The 10000-nt window shown below is 48.2% G+C and overlaps 1 protein-coding gene across 1 annotated transcript in view; it reads right to left on the bottom strand.

Moving 5' to 3' along the window:
* The window catches only part of kcnh8 (potassium voltage-gated channel, subfamily H (eag-related), member 8), a 34282-nt gene that overhangs the window by 17844 nt on the left and 6438 nt on the right, over positions 1-10000 (bottom strand). The window contains exons 2-3 of the mRNA XM_076044171.1: positions 2835-3068; positions 88-219 (exon numbers count right to left, since the gene is read on the bottom strand). Of these exons, the coding sequence (XP_075900286.1) occupies positions 88-219; positions 2835-3068 (366 nt within the window). The remainder of the gene's footprint in view (positions 1-87; positions 220-2834; positions 3069-10000) is intronic.

The following is a 10000-nucleotide window of genomic DNA, read 5'->3' as shown; positions in this document are numbered from 1 at the left end:
TCTTTAACATTTGCAAAGGGGCAACAGATTGGAACTTCAAGCTGGGACTTCACCCCCCAGAGAGGAGGAGCGCGCTGACACACTGACCTTCCTTCTTGTCCTCCTGGATGGCTTTGACCTTGGAGTCAGTGATGTCCTTGAAGGAGGCCAGGAACAGAACCACGTCTCCCTTCTCGTTCTTGATTGGCACGATGTCCAGCAGGCACCAGAAGAGCTCGGCTGGCAGGTGGAGAAACATGCACAAGGGTTAGTGTGTGTTTGGTTGTGTGTCTCCAGTGTGTGTTCTCCCATGTGGAGAAGTAGAGCCTCTAATAGCTGTTGGTCCCCAGGGGGCGCCGTAGATGAAGTGCCCTCCGAGGTCCCGTCTGCTGCTAGATTGGTTTTCAGAGTGTGTGTGTGTGTGTGTGTGTGTGTGTGTGTGTGTGTGTGTGTGTGTGTGTGTGTACCCGATCAGCCTGACCAGTGTGCTTTGCTCTAACGCTCGTGTTCCCTTTTGTAGCGACTGTTGTACCAAACAATGGATCGACTCTGATAATTAGGATCTTAGACGTGATTAGAAATAATAATATTAATCAATTAATGACATAAAAATACAGTCCAATCAGCTTCCCGCCGTGGTCACCATGTGACTGAGGCTCAGGATTATTACTGCTGGGAACGTTTGACATTTTATCATTTCCTCCCCTTAAGCTCTCTGATGTCTTCATTCAATGATTTTTTTTTTTTTTTAATTATAAATTGTGATGTGAATTCCGCAGCGTACTCTGACAAAATCAAAACTGGTAGATTAAAATCAATTTGTGGGAAGCACCGCCCGGTCCACACGGCTCCTCGTTCCTCCAGTCGCAGCTTCAGAGGGAGTTCCTCCTCCCACTGTTTGACGACTCAATCTCGTCACACTGATTCTCTGTGTGCGTGCGTGTGTGTGTGTGTATGTGTGTCCGTGAGTGAAATGAAGCAGCGTCGCTGTCGGATTGCACCGCCTGATTACAAAAACAAACCTTTTTTCTTTGACAGACGCGGGAGGAACAAAATCCAGCCAAGCTGCTGTTTTCTATTCAGCACCCGAGTCAGAGAGAAAGGAAACGAAAAGATAAGCAGACTGGCAGGCGAGACGGGGGGGGGGGGGATGAGGGGCGGAGCTGGGGGGCGGAGGGGGCGGATCCATCAGAGCTGGAAACGGTGGTGGCAAGGATTCCTGACTGAACTGCTGCTGCTGCTGCATCATCATCACAGACACCGAGGTCAACAGCAGACCCCGCCCCTCTCCCCCTCCCCTTACCCCCCACACACACATTTGTCTGAGTCGTGAAGTGTAGTGAAGTGAAGAGATGTGGAAGCTTCACCGACAGGCTTTCACTTGGCCTCCCATCTCAAAAATAACCACATCAAAAAATAAATGTCCTGCTGAAAATGCGGGCGTGAATTTATCAACAGGCTGGCGGCGGCGGTGGCAAAAAAAAGACAGATGTGCTCATAAAAGTGTTGCAGGTCAGGAGCAGACTCTTAAATCTGGGACCGGGTGTGAATGTGTGCGGTTCTGATGTGACTGGAAACCGATTTTTATTTCTAATTTTTAACCTTTTTTTTTAGCTGGATGACAGAGAGACGGCGGAGCTGCAGCGGGCAAAAAAAAGTTTAAAAAAAAAATCCCAGGGAACTGCAGGAGGGAATCGAAAAGAAGTCACTCAAAAAAAACAAAACGAAAAATAAGCAACAACCGGCTGCAGGAACAATGAAGACGTCGTGTGATGGTCCACATGCCGGCGCCACCTCCTGGTCGGCTGGCCAATCAGAGAGGCTCCAGCCGCTGCAGACATCAGACTAATCAGAGGAGACGAGGTGAAAGAGTCACCAGCCGACAAGATGAGGGTTTAATGTGGCTCGGCGGTAAATAATAACTGGAGGAGGAGGAGGAGTGGGGGTGGAGGACGGAGGAGCCACACAGACTGATTGCTTTCTTAATTGGCTTTAAATGAGGAGAAACGAGTGAATAAAAGTTGTAAGTCCATTTTTATCCAGACTGTCTTCAGAAACAGACCAAGATCATCTATCTGTCTGTCTGTCTGTCTGTCTGTCTGTCTGTCTATCTATCTATCTGTCCATCTATCTATCTATCTGTCTGTCTGTCTGTCTGTCTGTCTGTCTGTCTATCTGTCTGTCTGTCTGTCTGTCTGTCTGTCTGTCTGTCTGTCTATCTATCTGTCTGTCTATCTATCTATCTATCTGTCCATCTATCTATCTATCTATCTATCTATCTATCTACCATTCATCCATTCATGTATCTACCATTTGTCATCCATCCATCTTGACATCATCCATCCATTCATCCACCTATTTATCCATCTAGCCATCCAACCGTCAATCTTTTAATCAACTATCCATCATCCATCAACATGTGTCCGTCCAGCCAGTCTTTGAGTGACGGTGGTCCTTGTCGTGGAAGTTTCTGTGAAATAAAGCGAAGTCAAACAGAAACAAACTGGAGTCTTGAGAGATTTATTTCTTGCAGCGGTCTCTGTGTGAGTCAAACAGGGAGGAGGAGGAACTCCCTTTTATGAAAAAGTTGTTATCAGGCACAAGAAGCAGTGGAATCAAAAACTACAGTCGACGAGTTTCGAGGGAGTAAGTTGGTGAGTTTCTGTTATGAGGCACAGGAATGTAGCAAGTCTCACAAGGTAGAGCAGCAGTGTTTTTCCATCACATCCCATCATTCCATTCAAACCAAGATCAAATGCAGTTTTCTGAGCCACCACCAAAAAACAGGAAGTTGAAGGACTTTCAGGAAGTTTGTTTTCTAACATATATAACAAAAACTACAGAACAGCTCCCACCTGTCTTCTTGTAGAACATGATCTCGTCCTTGAACTCCTTGCGCTCCTCTAGGGCCAGGCCGATGCTGAGGATGATGCTCTCGCTGCTCTCCAGCCCGTAGAGGAACTTGCAGGCGCAGCTCTTCTGCATGACCTCGGCCCGCGAGAAGCCCGTGAGCTCGCAGAAGCCATCGGAGCAGTAGACGATGGGGAAGCCTTTGGACACCTGGGCGTTGGCCAGAATGAAGTTGCTGTCTGCACAGGAGGAGGAGCAGGAGAAGGAGGTTGAGGAGAAGAGAGGTGGTGATTGAGTGAGTGAGTGAGTGAGTGAGTGAGTGAGTGAGTGAGTGATGGGAGAGGCCATCAGCCCTCCACCACCGTCAGAGAAGGTTTTTTTCAGATTTTTTTTTTCCCACCAAACTTTTTTCCCAATTAAAGTCAGTGTTGTTTTTTTTTTCAACAAAAGTCAGAAAAGTCAGCTGGAGAACACAAATCTCCAGACCTCTTGCCGGACCACCAGCACCAGGCTGATCATTGATTCTTTTGACTGACTGAGTGTTGGTTACATTGCGCCAGCGGTCACACATCACAGTTTGAAACCCACACGACAGAAACAAGATGTCTGCAGAATAGAAATATCACGAGTCAACACCGGGGGCATGGGGGGGGGGGTATCGGTTTCTAGCCCCTCCCCCTTCTGACTCAACATCTCGGACATCTTGAAGGAGGAGGGGGAACAGCAGCTGTCCATAACACAGTCAACACACACACACACACACACACACACACACACACACACACACACACACACACACACACAAAGGAGTAACGGTGTGATGAGATCTTGTGCCGCGAGATGAAATCAAGGCGATGTTTCTCCTTTCGTGAAAAGCTGCATTTGTGACCTTTGGGGGCAGTAATGTGCCTTTGCTGTGTCTAGTCTGCAAAAAACGAAGAACAAGAAAGAGAAGGACAGAAGAAGAAGAAGAAGAAGAAGAAGAAGAAGTGATGTAGATCACAAGCGATGCAGCGAGTAGACAGGAGGATTGTGAGCCACGGCAGCTAACTGAGGTGGTCACTGGTGGGCTAACGTTAGCCACAGTAAACGGGAAGCTACTCAGGTGGAAACGTCAGGAGGCTCGTTGCCACTAGGCTGTATAGTTTGCACGCTTAGGAAAGAAAGTTCAGTCTGTGCACTTTTTACTCTGGTTGCAGTAACATGAAATACAGAAAGGTTTGATTCCGTTTGTGTCACGCATGGTCCGACAGCTAAAGCAGGGAAGTGATGGATGCAAGTTAGAAAACAGTTTGAGAAGCCGCTGCAATTTCAATGAAATCCCTTCGTCCATATTCATTTGTTTTGTCATTTCAGTTTTCTTGTAAGTAAGAAATGTTAAGATCTGGTCTCACACCCGTCTCAGTGTATCGTCACATCCCTACACAGTGTGTGTGCGCTGCAATTTGATTGGCTGCTGACTGGAGGCTGCCCGCGACCTGATGGCGCATTAAAAGCTTCTTGTAGCGGCGCAGGAGGAGAGTCAATGTGTTTCCCAGCATCGGTGTAATTGGCCTAAATAAACGACTGCACGTACACACACACACACACACACACAAACTAATGCACACACGCACAGCTTCCCCTTAGACCTGTTTCAATTACGTTTTGCTCACAAAAGTCAATTTTCTGCATCGATAATCCCTCCTATTATTTATTTATTTATTTATTTACCCATCCATCCTTCCCGCCGCCGTTTAATTGTTTTCGTGTTGCGCGTCAAGCCTTGTTGAAGGGAAAGCCCACCGACGGCCTGAAGGAAACGAGCCGACGCGCTGCTGCTGCTGCTGCTGCTGCTGCTGCTGCTGCTGCTGCTGCTGCTCGCTCTCAGCCAGTAACAAGTGTTTCTCCTGCACGCCTGGAAACACTCCTCTCTTCTTTCTTTTCCCTCTCTTTTCACCTCCTCCTCCGTCTGAACCGAGGGATGCGGGGAATCGACGGGCCTCAGATGATGATGAGAGACACGTCACCAATGTCGCCAAGGGACGAGATGTTCATTTGCAGGGTTTTTAATGGCGCAAAGATTAAAAATGCTTCAATATGTTTCTTTCTTTCTTTCTTTCTTTCTTTCTTTCTTTTCAGCGTTTTTTGATGTGACAAAGCTGACCTCTTGCTATGGGAGCATGGCAGATGTAAATCGCGTCGTGATTGGTCACGCTCCGTTTGGCGTTAATCTCCGAACACATCACTGAAATAGAACAGAATCAAACGCCTTGATTAATCCCCACATTGGGGAAATTTGAAAAGGTCCCAGTGAGTCCCAGTGATTGTCACATCCCAAAGGATGCGTAACTTTTTCCTCTGCATTTGACCCATCATCCCCTGAGGGAGCAGCGGGCAGCAGCAGTGCCGCGCCCGGGAACCATTGGGTGATCAAACCCCCCCCAAGTCCAACCCCAAATACTGAGTGCCAAGCAGGGAGTCTTTGGTACGACACGGCCGGGGATTGAAGCCACAACCTACCAGTCTCAGGGCAGACACTCTACCTTTAGACCACTGAGCTGCATTATGACAGCGAGAAAATGTAGCGCAAAAGGGAAGGAAAATGATATTAATTACAAAGAAATAAAAATAAAATAAAATATTTACGGAGGACGAAAGGAACAACGAGATATGTACATGTTAACAACAGTTGGGTTATTTACAGAGTTCTACATCTTGCTGACCTATAAATAAGTGTTTTATTGCACCTTTATGAAATGTAGAGTAGTTCTGTAATTGGTAAAAAAAACAAAAAACAAAACAAAATGAAGGTGGAGCTGAAAGGCTTTACAGCGGTGGAAGGATTTTTTTCTGTCTTTGACGTGTGCCACCATCATACAAAAAAAAAAAAAAAAAAAACCTCAGAGCTGGCCGGTGGGGGTGGGATGTGGAGTTGGGTGTGGGGGTTGTGGGAAGGGGGGGGGGTCACATCAGGCTCTGGCGGTGGCGGTTATGGCAGCGGTGGCGAGGACAGATGGTCAGTGGGAGCCTCAGCTGGGACCGGCTGTCACACCGCAACACCCCGAGGCCTCCACACGGGGCAGCGCTGGGTGCTGGGGAGGGAGTCGGGGAGTCATGTGCCTGCGCTCGACTTAGTTGGAAAATGTATAGATCAGTGAGAAATACATCTGATTATACATGTATATATATATATATACATGTATATATATATATATATATATATATATATATATATATATATATATATATATATATATATATAAATATATACACATGTATATATATGGTGATAAAAACCTTCTGTCTGTCACATTTACAGCAGACCAATCAGATTCCTTCTCTCACGATCTAGTTAGTGAGACCTCCAGGCTTTCTGCTGGTGCTAAAAGGCGCCCTGGTGGCTGGAGTGATGTTGGTGGGCGGAGCCTCATTGAAAGAGCCAATCAGCAGCAGCAGAGAAAAAAAAACATTCAGTGCCTTCAGCTCTTCCTCTACTACTACCTGTTCACTGTTTACACAGCTGAACCAGGAGCTGCAGCTCCGCCCCTTCTCTGCTGAGAGGACACCGATTGGTCCGATCAGTTCAAACGCTGAATCGGCTGATTCAGGTGGGAGTGAATGAAAACAAAAATTGTATCTTTGAGAATTCAGAGCAGAAATTCGAGCAGCTCCGCAGCCTCAAAGAAAGAGAGAAATATTTGATTTCTTTACATTTATTTACTTTACAGCAAAAAGTTTGAATTTAACAACAAATTTTCAAGATTAAACTGCAAAAAGCTTTCACTTTCCTCGCCTGATTTTCAGTTTCTCTTTGGCCCTCCCCCCTCCTTCCTCCCCTATCAACCTTCACTCCCCTCCTCCTCCTCCTCCTCCTCCTCCTCCACCTCCTTCCTCCTCCCTCCCTCTGTGCCCTCCCACCATTTTGGATCCGTCCACCTAATTACTCTCCGTCTCCTTGAGACTCCAGCGGGCCGCCCTCCTCCTGCCCCGATCATTTGTTCCTCGACTTTTCGCTGGAGGAACTGAGTCTCCGCTGAACTTCAGCAAAAAGGCCAAACATCTCCTCCTCCGCCTCCATCTCCTCGCCTACCTCCTCTCTTATCTCCCCCATCACCCTGGACCACACCCTCCTCTTCCTCTCCTCCTCCTCCTCTTCCTCCCGTCCTCCTGCTCCCGCTCCTCCTCCTCCTCTTCCTCTCCTCCTCCTCCTCTTCCTCTTCTTCCTCCTCTTCCTCCCGTCCTCCTGCTCCCGCTCCTCCTCTTCCTCCTCCTCTTCTACATCCCTCTTCATTCTGAATTTCCTCTCGGCTAATTGCTGCGGTGCTGCAGCCCCATCATAGATCATCTCCCCTTATGCTCACACTGCTGCGTGACAGTTGCTGGAGGAAAACTCCACAGGGGACAACGGCCGAGCGCCGCTTATGTGTGTGTGTGTGTGTGTGTGTGTGTGTGTGTGTGTGTGTGTGTGTGTGTGTGTGTGTGTGTGTGTCAGCCGACCGGGCTGAGGTGAGAAGACAGATAGCAAGCTCAGAAGGAGACAAAGGAGGGTTTTTTTTATATGCTTCTTGCTTCTTATGCAACAAGAATCAGCCGTGCAGCAGCAGCAGCAGCAGCTTGCTGGTTATTAATGGAGTGGTATAGAATGTGCAAGCTATTAATATATATAAAACGGAAAAATCTTTTTTAAAAAGTGACTTCCAGGAATAATTTTAACAGCGTCCGAGACCCAAACGGCTGTTTCCTCTCCGGAGCCTCTCATTAGTTTTGGTGGAAACTTAAAATATTTCACACATTCACAAACCAAACTCACCTATTAGCTAACAACAACAACAACAACAAGATGGTCACTCCCACTTCCTCTGTAAGGTTTCAAAGGAAAACTTTGTTTGCGATTTTTTTAAAACACAAACAATAATTTGAAGCTGGTTTCAGTCTGTTCGTCGCTAAAAGGACCAAAAAAAAGAGAATTTTCATAAATTTAACAAACAATTTTTGTGCACTTCTACATAACAGATGTGTTTTTCCACATCAAAAAAAAAAAAAGTGAAAAATCTTAGCGGCTGCTGTTAGCGGTGTATTATTCCTCCGTGGTTTGTGTTTGTGTGATTCCTGGGAGTGCCGCGACCTCAGCAAGAGTCATCCTGCCAGCCGGCAGCGGCGCCCGCTCAGCAAATAGCACTCACAAACATCACAACACAACACAACGCAACAGCGCAGAGCTGCTTCACCGTGCGGGTTCGAGACGAGCAGGCGGAACTTTAATCAGAGCCGCTTCAGGGTTCAAACTTGTGTCTGAGGGTTCGTGAACTGGGGCTAAAAGCGATCCTGGGTTCAGCCAATCAGAGTTGGGTGGTGGGGTCGGAGGACATGGATGCATGGATGGATGGATGGATGGATGGATGGATGGATGGATGGATGGATGGATGGATGGAGCGGGAGGTGAGTGAAAGTTTGGAGTAGGATGAAAGTGAGCAAGATGGAGCCGTAAGAGGAGGGATGATGAAAGATGAAGACGGACTGGCGGCCTGAGACAAATTGGTGTGGAGAAGTGGGCTGGCAGGCGGGCAGGCGGGCGGGCAGGCGGGCGGGCGGGCGGGTGTGGTGGGGGTTCCTCGCCACCGCCGCCGCTGCCGCCAGACTCTCACAAACCCAGCGGCGCCATGGCAACCAAGGTTACAGCTGGTTTCAAAGCAGCGAATCAGCACCTGAGACCAGCAGGTTACTGTCACTGTGTGTGTCTGTGTGTATGCGTGTGCACGGTCATTTTTATATCTTTTTATTTTTTTGGGCGGGGAGCGGGGCGTCTCGAATTATAAGAGACACGTGGAGATGAAGGAGCACGTGGGCCCTTCAGAGAGCGGCGGCGCCTCCCGCTGGACACCTGCAGAGGTGAAACCATCAGTCAGCCTCCATCACAGTGAAGCCTCTGAGTGGCCAGAACCTGCCGCCGCCATCCTTGTGTCTCTTTCAGTCTTGCTAACGTCAAACATCCGCCACGTTTGCCCCTAATGTGCTTCTTCTGAATTACAGTCCTATTTCTTAACCCCCTCCCCCTTTCTCCTCCTCCCTCCCCTCCTCATCTTCCTCCTTCCCTCCTCCTCCCCTACCCCCAACCCATCCTGGAGAGCAATACTTGGCGGCGGTGGCAATGGTTTTGGACGGGTAGCTTAGAGCAGCTGATTAGCAGAATTATTGCTAATTCTGCTAATCAGAAACACATCGAGCACCAGAGAAGGCGTGGGGCGTTTTGCGAAAGTGACCTTACTTTCTTTCTTTCTTTCTTTCTGTATTTATTTAGTTTTCAAATATCTGCAGACATCAAAAGGTCCACCGACTCCTCGGTGACCTCAGGGGTCAACGGCGTTCCGGGTGAATCCTGGACAACGGCGACGTTCCTGAGGCAAGACGGCAGCAATATATCGGAATCTAGCAGCCGCTAGATTCTTTCTGTTAGCTGCGCTGGCTAATTACTGATTCTTGACTCTTTGAATATAATAATAATAAGAATATAATAAAATGATCTATCTATCTCTCTATCTATCCATCCCAGTTACAACACGTCAACTCGAAGGCAGATTTTTTTTTTGCATGCGCAGTGGTGGAGCAGCTGGAAGCTGCTATCGCAAATCAAAAGCAAACAGTTTAGACGCTGACAACTGTCTGTCGGCTTTGTGTAAATAAAGTTCCCTCCGCTCCACGTCCTCCCTATAGCGCGCTGACCGAAGAAGAAGAAGAAGAAGAAGAAGAAGAAGAAGAAGAAGAAGAAGAAGAAGAAGAAGAAGTATTCACAGGATTGAGTTTCATTTATTGACATTTTACATTTTACTGTCAAGATGCCAAAAGGAAACTAGCATCTCTCCAATTCGCCTGACGTCGCCCTCTCTGGCGTTAATGTGTCGCTGCACCGACTTTAGGCGTTTTTTCCGTCCACCTTAGATCAAATCCGAGGGAGGGAAGGGGGGCGTGTCCTCCAGACCTCAGAGATCATTTCTGGTGACGGCTCGGAGATTGCTGTAATTCCCTGCTAACAGAACGTCCACGTGGGGACTCCTCCCGCCACCGCTGCCGCCGCCGCCGCCGCCGCTGCAAGGGCTGCGAGGGAGCCATCAATCAGCGCCGTCGTCAGCCACCGTAGCGCCGCGGGTGACGGCCGACACACGGCCGTCCCACTCTCCCCACTTAATATCCC

Source organism: Nelusetta ayraudi, unplaced genomic scaffold, assembly GCF_046127955.1.
Source record: "Nelusetta ayraudi isolate G7.1 ecotype Tasmania unplaced genomic scaffold, CSIRO-AGI_Nayr_v1 ptg000079l, whole genome shotgun sequence".
NCBI classification, from domain to species: domain Eukaryota; kingdom Metazoa; phylum Chordata; class Actinopteri; order Tetraodontiformes; family Monacanthidae; genus Nelusetta; species Nelusetta ayraudi.
The sequence above is the reverse complement of the archived record's forward strand: the minus strand, read 5'-3'. Positions and strand labels throughout refer to the sequence as shown.